Genomic DNA, 22,480 nt, shown 5'->3' with positions numbered 1-22,480 from the left:
CTAAAATATGACACAACAAAAGTGATTCTACCTTTGATATTTACCTATTGAGAACACATGGTCAAACAGATGCAAGAACAGTAGGAGCACATGCAGTGAAACTTCACAAAAAATTGACTCAAATAGTCACCAGGATACAATCACAACAACTGACAATTTGCAAATAGTCATCCAGGATACAATCACAACAACTGAAAATTTATCACAACAACACGAGATTTATCACAGATATTTCCAAATAGTCATCCAGGATACAATCACAACAACTAAAAAATTTGCCCAAAGAACACAAATTCAGAGATTCCTACTGTGCACATCAGCATCTGAGGATGCAAAAAGGACAATCTTTCATATGCGAAGGCAGGAACTGACCAAATCCACACCCCACACGGTGATCCAGAATCCTTGCAGATATCATAATTCACATCACCCAAACATGGACGAAATTATAATCATATATATAGTGATCCAAGTTTACTGATTGATCCCGAGCAGAATAGCAGGTGCAGCACAGATACTAATACTAGAGACTTTACTTATGATAATTAATAACTAACTACCACGGAAATTTTCATCGCTCGAACGAACCCTAGGGAAGCGCGGTCATGCTGACGGGGTGCGGGGATCGATCAGACCGGGGAGAGGAGCTGGAACAGGGAGGGCCTTGGGTCGGACTTGATGACGCCGACGGCGATGACGAGCGGGATGAAGCCGTAGTGCGCCACCACCTTGGCCGCGCCCATCGCCCACTCGCCCCACACGCGCCACTCCCGCGCCGTCGCGGAGCGCCTCGCCGCCGCGTCCGCCGCCGCCGCCGCCTCCGCGCGCGACATGCCCCTCCGCCCGAGGGCCTTCCCCGACTTCGGCTGCTTCGCGGACGCGCGGGTCGGTGGCGCCATGGACCGGGTCGGGTCGGTTCGCCGGCTTGGTGCTGCTGGTGGTGGTGGAGTCGCCGCCGGTGCTGGAAGGTGGGGTGGGGTGGGGACTGGGGTAAAACCCTACCTTAGGAGGAGAGTGGGTTTGATATGGGGCCGGGATGGGCCGTTGCTGGGCTGTACAGAGCGACGGGCCGCTTTCCGGGTACGTACGTGGGCTGCTGTATACTTTTTGCGCTCCTGCAAAAAGTGTTTGAAGAATTTGAGTATACCCAGTGTTTGATTTTATTTTACGACATCAAATGAGGTGATTAATTTTGTGGAGTCATTCATAAGATGCCAGAGAAAATGCCGGCGAGAGAGGATGATGCTTTCATCAAAAAAAAAAAGCATCACCATCTTCTTCCTCGCACAGGCGTTGTATAATGGCATTATACTACAACCTCTTGGTATCGCTTCTCTTGATTGCATGCAAAGGCAACCATTGTGCTATTTTTGGTTTGAAATTATTCACACACTTTAAAAAAAAAATAGTGGTACAATATGTTCAAAATTATTCAGGAAGATTATACAAAGTGAGTGCATGGATCCAACCAATTTGCAAATGCTTGCATGCATACTAACGGGGTATGCACATTAATTGCTCCTATAAGGATACACATGGGTGCTACCAATACCTCTGCCTACAACACTTTACATTGTGCTCGTTGAGCCACGACCCTTTAATGCCGATGAAGACATGTACCATCATTGTTATGAGTCTTTCTTGCCCGATTCACGTGATGACGACTCGGGCAAGGCATGTCTTCTGCACCCTTGCACCAAAGGTGTTCAGCGTCTTCGTCACAAGGCTCACCGATGGGGAGCTTTATGCAATTGCCAAGAAACCGGGTCCGTGTAGGCATTCAAGGAGCAAACAGGATACCTCATGACCACACACACACCAAATTTCCTTGGTTGAGGAATGACACTGGATTATGGAGGGACACTAGCTACCGGAAAGGGTCATCGTTGGGTTGCTCGATACCGGCATCTATGTGTAGCACTCTTAATTTGATGATCACGACATCCCGTCGCCCCCGACAAGGTGGAAGGGCTCATGCAAGGCGACTCGGTGCAACAACAAGCTCATTGGTGCCAAGTCATTCGTTAAACATGAAGTCAGTGACGATGAAGGCGTGCATGGCACGCACACCTCGTCCACGACGGCCGGTTACTTCGTCATCGGCGCGTCATATCATGGGATGGCAGCGGGCACCACATATGGGGTTGCTCCCGGTGCCCATATCGCCATGTACAAGGTGTGCAATAGTGTGGGTTGTTATGATTCTGACATATTATATGGCCTCGATGCAGCAATCAAGGATGGGGTGGACGTGCTCTCTATCTCCCTTGGCCTCCACATCAGGTTCGATAAGGACCCCATCGACATCAGCTCATTCAGTGCCATGCCAAAGGGTATTGTATTTGTTTGTGCGGGTGGTAACGAAGGACCCGAGCCACATTCAGTTAAAAACGATGCGCCATGGTTGCTCACAGTCGTTACCGGCTCGGTGGATTGAAGTTTTGATGTCGGTGTCAATCTCGGCAACGGCAAGTGCTTTCATGGAGAAGCACTTAACCAAGTGGCAAAGCCGATGTCAAAGATGCATCCACTCCTCTACTCCGAGGCACATTAGGACTATAACTACATGGTTAACCATGTTGTCACGGAGAAGATCGTGGTTTGTGACTCGGAGGCTCCTTGGTGCGTCGATTCCATACTGCAAGTCGGCGTGGCCGGCGTAGTGATAGTCGACAAGGCATCCAATGGCTACACTGTTTCTGTTGATGACGACAACTCCAGTGCGGTGCAAATGCTAGCTCCTCGATGACAGAGGCCTGGCAACCATCGTGCGTAGCAAGAGCTTGACTTGCACAAAGCTACCCAAGGTCAGAGATGTTGAGCTCAACTACCCGACTCTAATGATGCCATTGATACCCTCACCCTGAATCGGGCGGTGACGAGCGTTGGATCGTCATTATCGACGTACGTTGTGAAGTTGGACATGCCCAAGTCATTTATGGTACACGTCACCCCGAACAAGCGGGTGTTCTCGAAGGCCAGGAAGAAGAAGATGTTCAATGTGTCAATGAGTGGCAAGGGCGTTCAGGGACAAGGACGTGTGAAGGGAAGCTTGAGCTGGGTGTGGACACAACATGTTGTGAGGAGCTCGATCATCGCTGCTCCTTATCTCCTTGAATCTCCACCGTCTCTGGATAATGTTTAGCTGCGTTGTGGAAATGCCTGGGAGTTAGTGTTCTAAGTGTTGTTCTTTTATATGCATCGGTAATATATAAGTTTTTGATAAAATGTTAAATTTGATCAACTTGCCATGATTTTACGTTAATACAATATACTTTTTTTTGTATCTAAATAATTGTTGTCGGAAAGAACCAATTTAGTTTTTTTCAATTATAATTATTTAGGAACGGAGGGAGTAGTATATTTATCATCCTGTCATGACTTAACACTACGTACATAGTACTAAGTAATAACATGCAGATTCGGAAGGAACATTTTAGAAATACAATTGCAAGCAAGGCAGGTGATGTCGAGCTTTATTAGGACACCCCAAACCAAACCAGGTGAAAACACTATCGCGCCGCCGCTACGACCAAAGCACGTGAAAAACACTATTGCATGCACTTTTTTCTTTGTGGGAGGAAGGAATCGGTGCGGAACGCGTGCGCGCGGAAAACATACTCCTACATCGGGTCGGATCGGAGCACGGACACCGATGGAGTGGAGCATATATATATCGCCGCCCACCACCACGTCCACGTACGTACTACGACCCTGGTTAGAAGTAGAACGCGTCCCGTACGTCGGTCGTGCGGGCGCCGCCGGCGGCCGGCCGTCACACCGGACGTGCGTGCGTTGTCGCCTCCGGCGGCCCCCGCGCACGTCGCGCTCGTCCTATCGCGGCGGCCGCACATGCAACCAGTTCATACGCAACGCACCGACGGTCCTACCTCACGAGCACGCGGCGCCAACGCCACCGACGGCCGGATTGCTCCACCTCCCGCACACACACGGATGATATGGTGGCGACGTCGACGGACTCGTACGAGCGGTGCGCGTTTGTCATGGCCGCGCGCGTGCGGAGACTTGGACCATCGAAAGCGACGGGGCAACGCATGGCGCCGTACCTACGTGCACTCCTATAGCACACACGGCTCGGTCGCCGGCCGCTACTCGATGGAGGACAGCGATACGTACGTCACAAGGTTGCAGGCTATGGTGCTGATTCAAGTATGAAATGTTGCAGCTGATAAACGTAAACTTATTAGGGCATCGCCAACGCAAACCCTTAAATAAGAGCATCTACAGCCGTATCTTGTAAATAATGTCCATCAAACGCCTACGGATGCGGCGTGTCTGTGAATACTGATTGATCACGTCTTAAACACACTTGTCCACATTAACTCTTTCATACTTCATCCCCCTATTTACATAGAAAAGCATGCGAATTAAACGCTTAGGTACTACGTAGTACTATCGTTGTCGTCACAGATGGCCCGAGTCGTCTGCGCCGCCCACACCGTCTTCATCTGTTGCCGATCAAGCCATCTGGCCTCCATAGCTGCCTTTGAGCAGATGGAGTTCAGGATGACCAGCTGCCCGGACAATAGATCCACGACCATCGGCGCCTCCTCCTCCCCCACATCCAGCGGAGGTGCCTCCTCCGCCGGCTCCTCCTCCTCCTCTTCCATCCCCAGCTCTTCCTCCTCTTCGTCCTCCACCTCCTAGAAAGCCTCCTCCAGATCCAGAGGTAGCTCTGCGTCCCTCCGAATCTGGATCCGCTCAAGGAGCCAGAGACGGTGCTGGATTGTGCAGTGTCGGCGGCGTGGGGGCATGGTTGATGGGCTCGGGTGGCGCGGTGGAAGGGAGGAGGTGGATGTACTAGGGTTGGGGACGTCGGCCAACTTATATAGCCGGCTATATATGGATAAGGGTGGGGAGCTGGAGTAACGCCACGCGACGTTCACACTACGACGTTGATGGAGGTGCCTGGCGGACCTTTGGGTTTTCACGCGAGTCCGCGTGGAAACATGCCGTCGGACCGACGTGGCGGTCGTGTCTGGGCGCGTCCGGGCTCCCCAATATCTGCCCCATATTTGAGCTGGATATGAGGGATGTCGGTCTTTCCGTACGTTTGAGGCCGGTTTAAGGGATCAGTTTAGGTTGCTTTTTCGTGACCAGACGGCCTGCCCAAATGTTTGAGGAGGGTTTGAGGGGTTCATTTGTAGATGCTTTAAACATACCACGGTGCTGTGCGGACTTGCTATGCTGTTTGACGGCTATAATTTAGAGAAACTCTAGCAGACCCCGCATTCGTCCGGTCCGCAAAACGTGTTTGCAGTTCGCGTAGAACAGCTTTTGCGGGTTGACCCGGGTTGACACAAATGCAGACCCCCCAAACGGACCCGTAAAAGAGTATATTCGCAAAATATGCTTTGGTGGGGAAAAACGCAGGCTGAAATGTCCCCCCACCAACCGCTTTCGCTCATATGCGGGGCACCGCAGCGGCGAGGTGGAAACCCGCGAATACGCGAATTGGGACCAAGTTTTTGCCGTGCCCCGCAAAAATATTTGCGGGCCGGGGCGGGATGCGGGGTCTGATCGAACATGTTTTTCCGCCCGACCCGCATTTTGACGGTTATTTTTCGGTTCGGGACGGGATGCGGGGTCTGCTAGAGTTGCTCTTAGGAGTAGACCCTCATTTGTGGCTGGATATCCCATGACCAGGATCTTGTACCTTTGAACGTCTCTGAGGTTTAACAAAGTTGGACAAGATTTCTCAAAAAGAAAAAAAGAAATTAACGCCGGCCAAGATTTGTACTAGGTTTTTATGTTAAAAAAAATCATGTCTGCTCTTAGTTAATAAAGTATGTACAAAATGTCATGAGTTTTGTCAAAATCATCAGGTTTGCATTCTAGCTTTGTTCAAATTCTTTCTGAAAGGTGTTCAGCTTTTGTTGGATATGGTTGAATGCTTAGCATTCGTATTGGTGTCGGCAAACGAATAGTGACTTTGATCTAGGGCACAACATTGAAGATGCATACTGATTTTTGTGAAGAAAAAATGTTAACCTTCGGGACAACTTCAAGTTTGGTATTATCACGCAGGGACAAATGCATCGGTGGCTCCTGAACCTGGTACGCGTTTTCACTTTGAAACACCCTACTACACTAATACACGCGTGAGCCAAGTTTTTACATCATGTTGTCATACTCCACAACTAGGGGTAGCAAAAGGAAACATACGTGACAAGTTGAAGCACCGCCGATGCATTTACCTGTACCATATGTATATATAAATATATAAGATCGTCGAAGAAAAAGGAAATCGCGTACCAACCCAACGCCTACCAACCCCATGAACGTGTAAGCACAGGGAGCGTACTCGCGTACCGTCCCAAAAGCATTCACATTCCACATGGAAAATGAATGAAATGCGCAGCTGGAGACACATGTACACATTGGTACATGATGATATCTCGAGCCAGGACGACGATATCGTTCATCCGCCCTCCATTATATCCCGCACAAAAACACTATGCTCATTAATGCTTAGGCTAATTCAAGCACGTACAACCAGCTACAAGAACATTATGAACTATTCCATCGTCTTAAAAAAATGTTCTAAATTTATGTAGATATGTTTTACTATTTAGATACCTTCATTTTTAAACATATCTAAGACACAAGAGTTTTGAAACGAAGGAAGTATATACAAAGCAAAATGAATGAACCTATATTCTGAACTACTTTCCAGTTTTTAAATATAAGTTTTTAATTTTTTTTTTTACTATAAACTACATACGAAACAAAAATGAGTGAATCTATACTCTGAAAAATAAGTAATTCGTAGTGGATTTATTTTAAACTTATATTTATAAACGGACGAAGTACATATTATACTTTAATAGCAGGCGCGTGCGAGCACACAAGTTTCGTCCAAGGGCAGGTCGTAGTCGTATCTTGCTTGCACCTCTCCAAAGGGGCAAAGACTAGCTAGTGCACCTCGGTTCAACGCCCGCCGGCCTTTCCCCTCGCCCTCCCATTCAACGCTCGACCTCCATCTCACCAGCTCCCAAACCTCGCATGCACTCCTCCATGTCCGGATCAGCAGCGGGAGGACAAGGCCCCGGCGTCGTTGGCCTGTTCTACGGCGGCCATCCGCCTGCCGCCGACGGCGACGACGACGTCTTCTTCCAGAGTCATTCAGCGTCCGGCGGCGGTGGCGACGATGGTGGTGTCACCCCGTCGGCCTACTCCAGCATCACCGACTACCTACAGGGGCTTCTCGACCCCGCGGAGCTCGCCAGGCAGCTCGACGCGCCAGCGCCACCGTGCTTCCCGACGGCGGCCGAAGTGATCGGCGCCGAAGCGGCCCCTTTCACGCCCAACTCGTCGACGTCCGGCGAGGCGGCGGGGTGCAAGAGAGGCAGCCCGGCGCCGGAGGAGGGAGACGAGGAGGGATCGGCCGGTCATGGCAGCTGCAGGTACGTGAACGATTTCATCGTCATGATGGATCCGATCTTGGTGCAACTGTGCGTGTGCTAATTGAATCCCAGCTGATAGATCCTCTTGTGTTTCTTACCCGTCTATCGACCGATTATCACATGCGTACATATAATTGCTTTGTGGATTAGAGTGAAGAAGTGTAGGAGTAGATCCATCCACTGGTACGTGTTCCTTGCGTGATCGATTTCGATCTCCATTGATCTTGCCGGTCTGAACGCGAAGATCCCGCCGCACGTGGCATAACGCGTGAGATGTGAACGCTAGGATTTAGGGCTCGCCATCCGTCAACTTGCCACCTACCTACCTACCTACCACTCCAAACAAACGAAGCTTATCCTATCCTATCATTCTTGGATGAGGCATGTGATGTGCCCGTTAGATGTCTTATCATCTTTTGAATTGTTGTTTTCCCTACTCCTTGAGTTCATCTTGTTATTTAGATTGTAGCGGTGTGCTTTGTACAGCGAGACGGAAGCTGTTGTTGTTGGCCCTGTCGCTTCATTTGGATGAAATGCAACCGGATGGTTCCATCGTCCCTGTTTCTTCTCTTCTCCTTTGTAGGTTATTTTCTGCTGTACGCACTCGCTTCGTACGTGATCTATACTTTATCATATAAAGTATCAACAGTTGTTTAAGGCGGTGTGTATGTGATTGAAACGGGTGGTTATATAATTTTTTTCCCAAGATGGATGGAAGCATAACCTTTGTGTTGATCCATCTCTTTCGTCATAGGCATAGTGTTGGTCTTATTTGACTCTAGTAGTGATGATATGTCTTTTTTTATTATTTTTTTGTCTTTTTTTCGGACTGTTTGTGTTCGGTTGTGTGCATCCTACCTACACAGAGACCGGGCGTTGTTCACCATGAACTGTATCCACTTGATGCTATATTTTGAGTTGATAAAAGCTCCTTTATCGGAAAAAGAACTCAAGGTGATCGAAAGGCACATAACTAGCTAGTTTTTAGGGCAACTTCTTGTTTAGCTCCACTTGCATGTAGAAATTTAACCGGTTGTTACCACGGCGAAATTATCAGAAGAATTAAGAATAAAAAAGAATGATCCTCATTGTGTTTCCCAACTGATGCAGGAGCGACGAGAAGGAGCAGAAGAAGAAGGTGAAGGGGGAGAAGAAGGCGCGTGGCTCCCGTGTGGCCTTCGCGACCAAGAGCGAGGTCGACCACCTCGACGACGGCTACCGCTGGCGCAAGTACGGCCAGAAGGCAGTCAAGAACAGCTCCTTCCCAAGGTACTATCTCCTTGCATTCCCCCTTATGCATATGTGCTTCAAAAACAAAAGGATGCTCGTCCACTTTTCAATTTTCTCATATAATTCACTTGCAACCTTGTTTAGAGATGATACATAAATGTTGAAGCCAAATGACAGTATTCTAATATGACTCCTACTTTGGTTTTGTTATTCAGGGAGAATTCCCTTTTATATATGAAAAAAAATCCCTTCCACTTTACGTTGCCACATTTTTTTTCGGTTTGAACACCACAATTTCTTGCTTGGAATTAAAGTTTCACACCAATCATCTTGATTTTTTTTGGAAAAAGAAAATCACCCTCGGCCTTTCCATCATGATGATGCATACAACCATTTTATTAAAGTAAATAAGTCCAACAGATTCACGATATCCATATTGATTAGGCATCACGAATTCAAGATATCCATATTTAGATATAGCAATTAATCAATCTTGCTAGAATCCTGATGAAAAATATGTATGTGTGCATACATTGATATCTTGCATGCATGGTCGGCCATATGCTGCGACAACACTTTAGCAATGCATCACAATGAAGTGATGGATGTACTAAAACGCGTGCAGGAGCTACTACCGGTGCACGGCGGCGCGGTGTGGGGTGAAGAAGCTGGTGGAGCGGTCGCAGCAGGACCCCTCCACGGTAGTCACCACCTATGAAGGCCGCCACGGGCACCCAAGCCCCGTCGCCGCCCACCGTGGCGCACGGATGCTAATGGCCACCGGTGCCGACACCGCCTACTCGCTTGCCGCGCTCCAACATCAACAACATGGCTTTTTTCCGGCCGGTGCCGATGTCTACGGGCGCATGTGCGTGCCGCCCACTACCGCCGCCGCTCCGGCGGTGCCACACCGATCGTCGGAGTATGGTGGCATGGTGTCGTACGCCGATCTTCTTCCGGATGCCGTGATGGGCTACCAGCAAGGGCATCGTTAAGTCAGTCACCATGAGCATGTACATAATATATCTATCATAGCTTCAGTTTGGCCTTAATTAGCGAGGCATGGAGCTCTGGCCGATGGGCACATACGATTTTTTTTCAAACTGACAGGTACAAATGTTTGTTGTCCAGGTTTTATTTTGGGTGTTGAACTCAAATTACTCATAGCTAGCTCCCCGGTTGCAAACTTACAATGCAAAGCATAATCATATATGGCAAGGATCGTACAGTGTGCAATTCAGGAATGTCATGAGGATTTTGTAACAACAAATAAGTAATTGTGTACACTTTGTGCTTTGCCTAAGATTTTTTCGATAAATATATAGAAACCCAAGAGCCCAGCTGCTTGACTACACCAGCCAGTGAACTAGGTGCACAAAACAGTATGTTGCAGCTACACAACATTAGAGCATCTATAGCCGGACTTCTCAAATGACCAATCATATGTCCGCGGACGCGCCCTGTCAGTGAATACTCACAATATATGCCATAGGTAGGTTAAAATCGGTGAAAACCGAAGGGACAAAGGTGGACGCTGAGAACAAGGTTGGTACACGCATGGGACGCACGATGTACCTAGGTTTAGAGCTCTCCGTAGAGATAATACCCCTAATCCTGCTTGTGTGTTTGATGTATGGGAACAGAGTACAATGTTGCTCCTGGAGCTGTGTTGGGAGGAGGAAGAGGGGAGCAGCCGACTCGTCTCTACCTCGCTCTCTGTTGATTGGTGAGTGTGTAGTGTTGAATGACTGGCAAGTGATCGCCCCCCCTTGCATGGGGGGCGGCCGGGGGGTTTTATAGACGAACCCGCCGGCCTACAATATGGATAAAGGGTACACGCGTGGGACCCGGCTGGCTGCTTCGCCGGCTGGCCAGGGGCCCACAAGGGTCTTGTCTTGTCGATGAGGGGCCCGTCGACTGCATGGTCTCGATTGCTGTGGGACCCGCCGACTGGCCAATGGAGCTCCCGCGTAAGGTTGACGCTGAGCACGCGCTGTACGTCGAGCGTCGCCCCGCGAGATTCTTCATGGGCAGGCAGTACGACCGCTTCCACTGTTCCCCACGCCGAGTGCAGTAATGGAGTGGGAGTGTGACGGTCCGACATCAGGCTACGTGATGGATTAGAGCCGGGGTTGGTCAGCGGCGTGGCCGCCGACGCTCGTACCTGTCGGGCTACCTTTGCTGACGCGTAGCTACCTTTAATCGTGAGGTCCTTTCCTGACCTACGATCTGATGTGACTGGTGATCCTCGGCCGGCTAGCCTACTTGGTCAGCCGGCTTGAGGGTGGCCGCCTCCTCCTTAGTCCGGCTGGCGGGACCAGGCTGGGTCCGAAGGGGAGGCCGCCTGGATTCTAGCCGGCAGGGTTGCCTGGCCGGCCAGAAAGGTGGCTGCCTCGTCTTCCAGCCGGCAGGGGATGCGTAGCCGGTCAGAAGACTTGGGCCTTGAGAATCTCTGCGCCTTCATGCCCATTGGGCCGGGAATGAAGGAACAGGCTCGATGAGCCTACCCCGGGGTTATCCCCCCGACAGTAGTCCCCGAAGCTGGCGAGGTCTGCCGCCTGCTGGCGGGCGGCCTCACCGGCTTGTTGATTTGTCTTGATATTTTGGCCGTTGTTTGCGGCGAAGGACGCCGGCTTCGGAGCCGGGTAGCTTCGAAGCGACGCTTCGATCCAGTCGTAACTGGCCCGGAGAGCGCCACGTGCCAGGCCCCGCCTGGCGTAATAATGGCGATTATTGCTGACGGGACCGGGCCTGAGCCCTGGGTCCCGCCACGACGCCCCCTCGGCCTCCGCGCGGGAGATCCTCTGCGGATTTACTCCGCGACGGTTGGGCTTAGGGGGGGCGTTACCGCCCGTAATACACGGAATTAATGGGGCCCGGCACGCACCGGATCCCCTCCCCACGACGCTTCGTGGGGTTTAAATGGGACGTGAGGGCTTTGAGGAGGCCATTCGCCCCCTCTTCTTGCCCTGCTTCGTGCTTTCTTCCTCCTTGCGTCCTGAGAGGAAGAGCTCGCGCCTTTCGTCTCCTTCTTCTTCGCCGCCGAGACCTCCGTCGACCGCTCCGAGCTCTCGCCACCCGCAGCCTTGGCCGGTGGATCTTCATCAAGGAAGTCATCGGCGCAGCAGGCGTCCTTGCAGGGGGCCTGGCTGGGCAGCGATGTCGACGAGGAGCTCATCGATGCGCTCCGTCATCATCGTCTGCTGCCCCCGGCCTCCCAAGTGTCGGTGCGCCTTCCTGGCTCCAAGGCCTCTCCCGCGCCTGTCGCGGGAGAGGTTGTGGTCTTCGCCGAGCACTTCTATCGGGGTTTCGGGCTCCCGGCTAGCTCATTTTTCGCCGAGTGGCTCTAGTTCTTCGGCCTGTAGCCGCATCATTTGGCGCCGAACGCCATACTGCAGTTGGCCGCCTTCGTTGTCCTGTGCGAGGGCTTCGTGGGAATCGAGCCTCGCGTCAATCTGTGGCGCAGCCTGTTCTTTTTTAAGCAGCAATCCATCGCCATGGAGAAATCCGAGGTGGAGAAGCTCAAGGGGCCGTGTCCCATGACGTCGTGCGGGGCCGCACTGGTGCATCACCGCCCGAAGTCCGGCTTTCCCCAGATGCCTTTGCAAGACTCCGTCAAGCATTGGCAGAAGGGGTTCTTATAGGTGAGGAGCACCGACCCGGCCCAGGACGCTCTCAACATGCCCCCGTTCGCCATCGCCCCTCCGACGCGGCAAAACTGGGACGCGAAGACTCCCAAGCCGCATCCTGAGGTGGCGCCTATTCGCGCCTACCTTGATGTCTTGAGGGAGAGCGGCCTCCTCGGCCGTGACCTTCTCGCCACCATGGTGGTCCGTCGGATTCTGCCTCTGCAGAGGCGGCCGCATCTGGTCTGCGAGATGAGCGGCCGGCTTGATCCATGCCGGCTGTCCATCAAGAGGTTCACCCCGGGTGCTGTGGCGCGAAGGGTGAACCTGATCTCCACCGCCTGCATGGATGAGGGCGGGGAATGGACATGGGGGATGGCCCCGTTCAATCGGGCTCATCCGCCTCCGATGGTAGCCTTTCTCCCTTCTTTTCTGTCGTTTTGTTCTGAAGTCGGTGGCGTTTGCTGAGCCTGGTTGAATTCCTTTCTTGTAGATGTTCCAGACCCTGCAGGGCTCCCTCCGTCCTCCTGCTCCTGATGTGGAGGCGTCCGACGCCTCCGAGATGGAGGACGAGGATGCGATGGAGCCTCGCTCAGACTCCTCCGCCGGCTCAGGAGATCCCCTGGAGTCGGAAGGGACCGAGCCGTCTGGTGAGTACCCGCGGCACGCCCTAGCAGACTGGACGGACGACGATGAGGAAGCCTCATTCTGCTCTGATGCAGCCTTCGAGGGAGACTCCGACGAGGTGGAGGAGGTCACCAGCCCACTACCGTCGCGCGGCCGGCGTCAAGGTGGCGGAGCGACCGCTGCTGACGAGGCAGCCGGGAAGAAGGGCAAGGGTGCCACAACTTCCCGGCCGGCCTCTAAGCGACCGGCGCCGGGTCCCTTAGCCGGGCAGCAAGCAGGCGGCGCCAAGAGGCGCTGTGGCGGTGGCCGGAGGCAGGTCCCGGTAGTTGTCGGGTATGGTTTCCTCCTCTTCTCCCTTCCATATTTTGAGATGAACTTTGTTCCTGAGAAGCTTGGCTTGACAAGGAGGCGGAGGATGCGGATGAAGACACCGCCTCCGCGGCCGAGCGGGCCGGCTGGGTAGCGGCTGATGCTGCCAATAGGGAGCTGGAGATAGAGTCCAAGCGTCGGTGGGACACGGCTGCGGGGAAGGCCGCCGTGGATCAGCCTTGCCCCAGCCGGGTCGAGAGGCTGGCGGAGAAGCGTGCGAAGGCTAGACAAGACCCCTCCGCACACGCTCGTGTGGAGGAGCCAGCTAGCGAGGCCGCCTCCAGGCCGGACCCAAGGACCGAAGGGGCCCAGCCGTCTGAACCGGCAGCCCCGGAGCAGGTGGACCTCGAGACGATCCCGGTTTCTCCTAGGGCCGAAGCGGCTCCTGATGCGCCGGTTTTGGATCTGACCACGCCGGACGCGGCCCATGATGCTCCAGGGGCGACCATGGATGCGCCGGACGCGGCTCATCCGCCTCCTATGGAGGAGGTAGCGCCGGCTGGGACGGCGCCTGAGCCGGCCGTCAAGCTGGCACCAGGAGCCGGCGCCATCGTCGTCTCCCAGCGGGGCCCTGTTGCGCCAAGGGCAGGGGGCCAGCTTGGGAGCCGGCCCATGAAGTCATGGCGGGCGGCGAACGCGGCCCGCCTGCTAATGCCCGCCGGCACCGTTCTTTCCGGCGTGCCGGAGCTGGTGACGCTGTTTGACAGCGGCCGGTCGAAGGTGGAGTAGGCGGCCCGCGTGGTATGCGGCGACATGGAGCGCCTGAAAGCCCGTACCCAGGTAGGCCTTCCCTTTTTTGGTTTTTCTTTGCGCTTTTTTCTCTTTCTCTTGACGTCAGTGGGGGCGCGACAGCGCACCCACTGGGTGTAGCCCCCGAGAATCGGGCTGGTTATGCTTTTAACCAGGTCGAATCTTAATCCCGTTCCCTTTCTCTCCCTTTGGCAGGCGCTATACGATGCTCAGGTACAGGCGTACAACGAGCTTCAGGACCAGCGCCTGGGGGCTGATAGCCGGATCGCCGAGCTTGAAGTCCGGCTAGGCGAGGCCGCCGCGGAGCGTGATGCCCTTCGCAAAGCCGGCGACCGGCTTCAAGAGCAGCTGGACCTTCTTCAGGCGGAGAAGAAGGAGCTCGAGGCGGCCAGCGGGGTCGAGCTGGAGCGGCTGCGGGCCATGTTGCAGGAGAAGGAGGCCTCCTACTCTGCTGACATGGACCGCCTCGCATCGCTCCATCTTGAGGAGGCGAACCTCAAGGACACCGCCTTGAGGGCGAAGGATGAAGCCCTTACCCAGAAGCAAGCGCAGCTGGGTAAGGCGCTGGAGTCCGCCGCGACCCTCTAGGAGGAAATCGCTCGCCTCACTCATGCGAGTGAGGTGCGGGAGCGCGAGGTCCTCGAGGTCTTTCATGAGACCGACGGCGCCTTCCAGCGCAAGATACTACCTCCGGCTGGGGCGTCGAGGAGATCGGTGTGGGGCTTCGGGCCCGCCTGCATGTCCTGGGCGAGTCTGTGACTCAGCTCCAGGTTGCGGGTTCGTCGATGGTGGCGGCCTTGTGGCCGGAGGGCGTGAAGCCGACGACCATGAGCCGTCTTGCCCGTTGGCTCGCGGCGGGTGGAGAGCGCCTGGACGTCTGGCGAGCCTCCGCAGCGCGCTCTCGGACTTATATGGCCCTGCGCTTGGCCAAGTCATGGTATCGCAACCTGAACTTGGGCAAGCTGGCTGCCCAGCGCGACGACTCAGAGGCCAAGGCCAGGAGGAGGAGCTCCGGGTGAGGGCCAGCGCCGTCGCTGAGTACGCAGCCTGGGATGACTTCATCTTGGAGCGGGGTGAAGACGGCGGTGTGATCGCTGAGGATCTGCATGGCCTTCAGCCCTACGACGCCGATGGCAGCTTCGACGAGGCGGCCCGGGCTGCGGAATCTGCAGCCGCCTCTAGCGGTGGGGCGTATGCCGACTCCGGGATCAGCGGAGCCGGGGGCCGCAACGGGGGAGACGGCGGATCCACCTCGGGAGGAGCCGGAGGCGGCGATGCTACCACATCAGGAGCAGCAGCCGAGACGACCACTGAGGTCGTTGTCCCGTGACTGATGTCCTGTTGTGTTTTTTGGTTCTACCCCCGGAGGGATGTAAAGAACGCGGGCCATGGGCCAATGCTTTTTATGAATGTATATATTCAGCATTATATTCGTCACCAAGCGTGTTGTCTTATGATCCCGTCTTTTGATTCCTGGTTGACTTCTCTTATCCGAAGCCATCAAGACGTAAAGAACAAGACATAAGCCAATCAGAGGCCGGCTTGAATGAACCAACTCGAGCCAGTCGTCACTAGTATAGCCGGACTGTGCATGTATTCGACCTGATCCGGCGTCACATCGTGAACCGAGCGACCGGAGCCAGCCCGTAGGTTCAAGCGATGGACCGGGAATCAGCCGGTACACTATGTGCCCGACTACAAGGATTGACCGTCCGTGCGGCTGGCGAGCCCCCGAGCTTGTTTAAAGCTAGCAAGGGGCCGCGCTGCATAGCCTCCGAGCTTGAGCAAGCCAGCAAGAGGTGGTACGCGGTGTAGCCCGTACACTAAGTGAAAACTCTTTTAGCAAGAGAAAGCATGGAGCCTGCTTTTTCCACCATATTTGTTGTTGTCGGCAGTCACAGGCCGTCTTGAGTCTCGGCAATCAGAGGCCGTCTTGAGTCTTGAAGGAGATCGTATATACGATCGAGCCGGCCCGAGCTGGTCCTCCCAAGTATAGCCGGACTGTGCATGTATTCGACCTGACCCGGCGTCACATCGCGAACCGAGCGACCGGAGTCAGCCCGCAAGTTCAAGCGAAGGACCGGGATTCAGCCGGTACACTATGTGCCCGACTACAAGGGTTTGACCGTTCAGGCGGCTGGCGAGCCCCCGAGCTTGTTTTAAGCTAGCAAGGGGCCGCGCTGCGTAGCCTCCGGGCTTGAGCAAGCTAGCAAGAGGTGGTACGCTATGTAGCCCGTACACGTGAGTGAGAACTCTTGACAAAAAGAAACATGGAGCATGTCCTTTTTATTGCCTTCTTTGTTCCCTGAAGAGGGAGGAAGATACATGTGTATGCTCGTTCCTTTGCTTGTCTTCTGCCTTTTAGCAATAGAATGAGCGAAGCAACGCCATGTTCCATGGGCGCTCCGTTTCTTGGCCAGAGTCGTCCCTCTTGCGATTCCTTGGCTTCTGGGCGTCAATCAGGTAGTAAGCGTTGTGCTGGCCGGCAGTGGGCTGGATTCTTCTGAGGACCAAGTCTCCCTCCCTGAAAGAGAGAGGCCTGATCCTTTTGCTGTGGTAGTATCTCAACTTTTGTTGGTAGATGACCGTCCGGCTCAAAGCCAACTCCCTTGCTTCCTCGAGGAGATCCACATCGTCTTCTCTGGCCTCCTTCGCCTCCGTTTCTGTGTATAGGGTGACCCGAGGCGAGTCGAATTCGACATCCGTGGGTATGATAGCCTCAGACCCGTATACCAGAAAGAATGGAGTGAAGCCGGTCGACCGGTTGGGCGTGGTGAGGAGGATCCATAGCACAGCCGGCAGTTCTTCGATCCAGCAGCCGGCCGACCTGACCAGTGGTGCCACCAGCCTTGGCTTGATGCCGGCTAGGATCAGGCCGTTGGTCCTCTCCGCTTGGCCGTTTGACTAGGGGTGTGCCACTGAGGCCAGGTCGAGCCGGATGCCTACCTTGGAACAGTAGAGCGCCAGGGCGCCCTTGGCGAAGTTGGTGCCGTTGTCGGTGATGATGTTGTGGGGGACGCCATATCGGACAAATATGTGTGTGATAAACCTGACAGCAATGGCGCCGTCAAGCTTCTTGATAGGCCTGGTGTCACAGCCCGATGCCCATGTTCCAGAAGATTCCCTTTCCTTTCCGTTTTCGTCGTGTGTCTATTTTTTTTGTCGCATCATCATCGCATCATGCGCATCATCTGCATTGCATCGGCATCTCCGTTGCCGCCAGTTTTCAAACTTGCATCCGTTATTAGTTGCCGGTTCTCTCCGTGTTCGCCGTTGACCGTGTTGAGCCCGACCATACACGCACGCGACCGCGACATTGATAATATTTTGTTTTAAAAGGAGTCCGTAAAATATTCTCTAATCGGGTTGAGATTCGACGTGCGGTCTTATTTTAATATAGCCAGACCGCCTGTCGAATTTCGTCGCGATCGGAGTCCGTCTGATACTCGAACGGTCGACCGTAGCGGCACCGTATTCGGTCTACCGTCGGACGGTCATCGGTGTTTTAAAAATTGTTGCCGCGCCGCCTGTTTTCCCTCTCGTCTCCGGTAAACCACCCTACACGGCCACGTACCCATTCCCGCGTGCGGAATCGTCCGAATCCGACTACTCGGTTGGATCCGGAACGCGATTCCGGTTAACCGAGCCCCTCTTTTCTCTATAAATAGCCCCCATGCCATTAATTAGACAGCCACTCCCCCTCTGCCTCGATTTTCGCGCCGCCCACCTACCCCTAACCCTAGCCTCCTCCCGCGGCCTCTCTCTCCCCAGCGTCGCGGGCCCGCTCGAGCCCGGGTCAGGCCCGCGAAGCCCACCCGAGCCAGCCGCCGCCAGCAGCTCCTCTTCGCCCGAGCTGCTCCTCCCCGCGCCGCCGCCTCGCACGTGCGCCCCGTCGCCGTGTTGCGTGTGTCGTCGGCCAGCCGGACCTTCCCGAGCGGCCGCCGGCCAGTCCGACCAGCCCCCCTGCCAGCGAGCCGCCGCAGCAGCCAGCCATGGCCTCCCGTGCAAGTGAGCCGCCGTGCCATGTCCGCATCGCCGCCCAAGCACCCATGCGCCGCCTCGAGTCGCCCCCACCTCGGGAACGGATGGATCCGGGAGGTCCCGTGCCAGATCCGTTGATCCCCCTCGTCCCGCCTTCCCGTGCTCGCCGCCGCCTTCGCCGCCTTGCGTCGGCGCCGCCAGGCCCCGTGCCCTCGGGCACGGGAGGGAGAACGACGACGAGCAGTTCACCCGCTCGGGCTGCCCCGTCGCCTCGCCCCGTGGGCCTCAGCTTCGCCCGGCCCAGCAGGAGCTGCATCCGCCTGGGCCTTCCCCCCCCGCTGCGGCCCAGCTCGGTCGCCCCGCACCGGCCCAGCTCCTCTCCAGCAGTCGGCCCAGCGCCCCACCTCCTTTCTGGGCCGAGCCCATCAGGTGACTATTCCCCGCCCCCTGCGCTAGATAGTATATGGCGCCCATAGGATTCGGCCCGTTTTTTTTAGATTCCTGCGAATTTAATTATTGTGAGGAAAAATGCTAGATATTAAAACGACCGTAGTTTCTATTCCGTAAGTCGGATCGCGATGAGTTGTATATCGTTTTGGTGTAGAATTTCGCGTAGAATACTATTTTCAAACTTGCATAATTATTTGAGGTCGTTTAGCGTGCCGTATGCCTAGAAACACATGCTGTCCTATTATGTTTCCGACCCGTATAATTTCTCGTGCGTGTCCGGATTGCCCGTATGCCTTAGATTAAATGTCCATGTTTTAGGAATCATTTTTTGCATGTATTTTAGAGCGCTCATTTGTATTTTTACGTGTAGGGATTTGCCAGTAATTTATTTTCCCGCGTATAGGTTATTTTTTCTCGCATTTATGTGTGGCTTTATTTTGTTGTGCAACCCCACATATTTTATATGTTTTCGGGGTATTTTGCCGTGATGTCCTTTTGTTTATTTCGTAGGATTTATTCCGTGCCCCGTTTGCTTAAGTTGTCAACTAGGGAATTGTTCTTGGGTGTTTAGACTAGCCTCTGGTATTTTTAGTTGCAATAGAAATGCATGTTTAGGTGTGTTTTGATTGCCCTCAAGTTGCTAGAAATAGTGCTGATTTGGACGTCCTGAAATCTGTTATTATTTTGTTGTTGTCTTGTCTTGCTTCTATCTTTTGATCTGTAGCTCTTTTGAGGTTGGTCCAATAGAGTTAGTTGTACCCCTTGTGTTTCTCTAGCATGCTCTAAAGTTTCATGCCATTTGGAGTCTTGTAGCAATAGGTTTTGCTGCTGTCAATATTGCTTCAGATCAAAAACTGCACTTTCATGAGGTGTAATTTTCACTAAGTCTGAAATAGTGTGTGAGAAGTCATTTGTTGTCTTCTTTTACTAGTGCTCCATGATGCCATGCTAGTTGTTGTTAGTTGTTTGTAGTAGTGCTTCTTGCCCTCTTCCGTGTCATGCCTTGCTTGAGCATATCGGAGTTGTGTAGCCGTAGTTGTGGGGTGTAGAAAATGCTATGTGGCTGATTTTGGCAGATTGTAGTGATTTCTTGTTTTGATCATAGTTTTTGAACCGTAGCTCCGATTTGATCGTGTACTACATGAAACTTGCTTAGAATCTCATATAGTTTCATTTTCTCTTGCTGTTTGCATGTTTTGAAGTGCTCGTGACCGTCGTTACACACATTTTGCATTCATGTCATCATATCTTGCCGTGCTTGTATCTTTTGATCCGTAGCTCCGTTGGAGATGTTCTCTATGTGTAGATTGCTTGCCATGACGCGTAGAATCACGTGAACCTATTTGTTTTGCTGTTTAACAACTAATTAAATGCATTAGTTCAGATCTGGACAGAATTGTAAATTAACATGTGAGGTCGTCTCGGAGGTGCTATATGTCATTTCCGACCTCATTTAAAATGCCTAGATAGGTAGATTAATTACGCTTCACCTCTTGCCATATTTAACCACATTTAATATTGCCGTGTAACTAATCGGGATAGAACTAAATAATTAACGTGGAGTTTCGTCAATATGCAACTCGTTGCATATTGAACTTCACTTAATGTGTAGTGTTTGTTTGTGTGATTTGCCATGCCGTGACGTGCGTGTTTTCAACTGATCATGCATCATTTGTGTTGTGCATCGTGTGGTCAATTCCGTGTGTTGATTTGTGTTTCCGGTTTGCTTCGTCTCGATAGAGTTCCGCAACGTGTCGGATTGTGAGGACCCGTTCGACTACGTCGGTTCCTCTGCTTCACGGAGGCATTCTTCTTCCAAGCGGGATCTCACGCAAGATGATCATTTCCCAAGATACCATTACTATCATTGCCATGCTAGTTTGTCGCTTCTATCGATTTTGTCTCGTTGCCTACCACCTGTTAAATGTCAACCTCTCAACAATGCCATGATTACCTTCAACCTGTTCGACCTAGCAAACCACTGATTGGCTATGTTACTGCTTGCTTAACCATGTTGTTTGCGTTGCTAGTTGCAGGTGCAGATGATTCCATGTGAAAGCATGGGTTCCTTGTTATATCACCATATTAATGCTATTTAATTTAATGCACCTATATACTTGGTAAAAGGTCGAAGGCTCGGCCTTTCTAGCCTGGTGTTTTGTTCCACCTTTGCCCCCTTAGTTTCGGCTACCGGTGTTATGTTCCATAAACGAGCGCTCCTAACACGATCGGGGTTGTTATGGGGACCCCTTGATAATTCGTTTTAGATTAAAGCTGGTCTGGCAAGGCCCAACTTTGGTACTACATTTGCCTAATAACCTAATAATAATGCATAGGGACCCGCCGGCACCCGCGGACTATTTTAATCAACCCCGGGGCCAGTGCTCCTCATGAGTGTTGGTCCCACCTGAGCGATGTCCGGCGCCCCTCTGGTCACCCGGAGGTTTAGCGATCCCGACGTTTAGCTCATCCGTCGTGTCCTGGGAACGAGGTACGCGACTCCTATCGGGATCGTCGACACGTCGGGCGGCCTTGCTGGATTAGTTTTACCTTTGACGAGATATCTTGTGCATCGGGATTCCGGTGATGCTTTGGGTAATCTCAGAGTTGAGGTTTTCCACAAGGGAATCCGACGAGATCGCGAGCTTCGTGATTGAGGATTTCTATGCGGCTTGTGGTAATTTGTGATGGACTAGTTGGAATACCCCTGCAGGGTTAAATCTTTTCGGAAAGCCGTGCGCGCGGTTATGTGGCAACGTGGAAGCTTTGTTTAACACTGGTTCTAGATAACTTAAAGTTAACTTAATTAAAATATGCCAACTGTGTGCGTAACCGTGACTGTCTCTTTCGTGAGTTCTTTCTCCGATCGAGGACACGGTGGGGTTTTGTCTGACGTAGGTAGGTGTTCAGGATCGTTCTTTTGATCATCAGTAGACACGTCCGTTATGCGTAGCTCTTCCCTCTCTTATTTCTTGTACTCGTAAGTGTAGCCACCAAATATGTGCTTAGCCGCTGCTGCAACCTCACCACTTAACCATACCTCACCCATTAAGCTTTGCTAGTCTTGATACCTTTGGAAATGAGATTGCTGAGTCCCCTGTGGCTCACAGATTACTACAACACCAGTTGCAGGTACAGGTAAAGGTTACTTGACGCGAGCGCGTTGATTGTTCATTTGGAGTTGCTTCTTCTTCTTCCTCTTCATCGATCTAGGATGGGTTCCAGGCCGGCAGCCTGGGATAGCAAGGATGGACGTCGTTCTTATTTTCTCGTTTGTTTTCGTCCGTAGTCGGACCCTGCTCTTACTCTTGATGATTATGTAATGTACTGATGTGACTCTGATGTAGCTTGTGGCGAGTGTAAGCCAACTGTGTATATATATCTCTTCTTTTCAGTACATGTACTTGTAACGATATCCATTCTTGTGACACGACGAGATGCGCTTCTATCCCTGACGAGGCCTTCGTGCCAAATTGAGGATAGGGTCACATCTTGGGCGTGACATGTGGCTTCGATCCACTTGGTGAACTTGTCGATGGCTACCAGAAGATGCGTCATTCCTCCATGAGCCGTCTTGAAGGGCCCAACCATGTCCAGTCCCCAGACGGCGAATGTCCATGATAAGGGAATGGTTTTCAACGCTGAAGGCGGCATATGGCTTTGTGCGCTGAAGCGGTGGCAGCCTTCACACTTGTCCACCAGATCCGTAGCCTCCTCGAGGGCCGTGGGCCAGTAGAATCCATGGCGGAATGCTTTGGCCACCAGGGTTCTGGAGGAAGCATGATGCCCACACTCCCCCTTGTGGATGTCTCTGAGGATCTCCTGCCTTTTTCTGATTCGACACAGCGTTGGAACACGCTGGTCGTGTTGCGTCGTACCAGCTCGCGATTGATGATGGCGTAGGCAGCGGACCTGTGTTGGGTCTGTCTCACCTCCGCCTTATTCTGAGGAAGTTCGCCGCGAAGAAGGAAGGCCAGAATGGCCTGAGCCCATGATGGAGCCGACACAAGGGTTGCCTTT

At 52.9% G+C, this 22,480-nt stretch overlaps 2 protein-coding genes and 1 pseudogene across 2 annotated transcripts; 2 read left to right on the top strand and 1 right to left on the bottom strand.

Moving 5' to 3' along the window:
- Nucleotides 1–198: 198 nt before the first annotated feature.
- On the bottom strand, nt 199–976 carry LOC123451959 (mitochondrial import receptor subunit TOM7-1-like). The gene has a single exon (XM_045128532.1). The coding sequence runs from the start codon at nt 897–899 to the stop codon at nt 630–632; it is 270 nt and encodes an 89-aa protein (XP_044984467.1). The 5' UTR covers nt 900–976; the 3' UTR covers nt 199–629.
- A 559-nt stretch (nt 977–1,535) lies between these two features.
- On the top strand, nt 1,536–2,749 carry LOC123402702 (annotated as a pseudogene).
- A 4,106-nt stretch (nt 2,750–6,855) lies between these two features.
- Nucleotides 6,856–9,943, top strand: LOC123420827 (probable WRKY transcription factor 48). The gene is made up of 3 exons (XM_045107440.1): nt 6,856–7,427; nt 8,538–8,696; nt 9,283–9,943. The coding sequence occupies exons 1-3, from the start codon at nt 7,027–7,029 to the stop codon at nt 9,650–9,652; spliced, it is 930 nt and encodes a 309-aa protein (XP_044963375.1). The 5' UTR covers nt 6,856–7,026; the 3' UTR covers nt 9,653–9,943.
- Nucleotides 9,944–22,480: the final 12,537 nt, after the last annotated feature.

The sequence above is a fragment of the Hordeum vulgare genome, chromosome 1H, assembly GCF_904849725.1.
Source record: "Hordeum vulgare subsp. vulgare chromosome 1H, MorexV3_pseudomolecules_assembly, whole genome shotgun sequence".
NCBI lineage: Eukaryota > Viridiplantae > Streptophyta > Magnoliopsida > Poales > Poaceae > Hordeum > Hordeum vulgare.
Note: the sequence above shows the minus strand (reverse complement) of the source record. Positions and strands in the feature narration are given on the sequence as shown.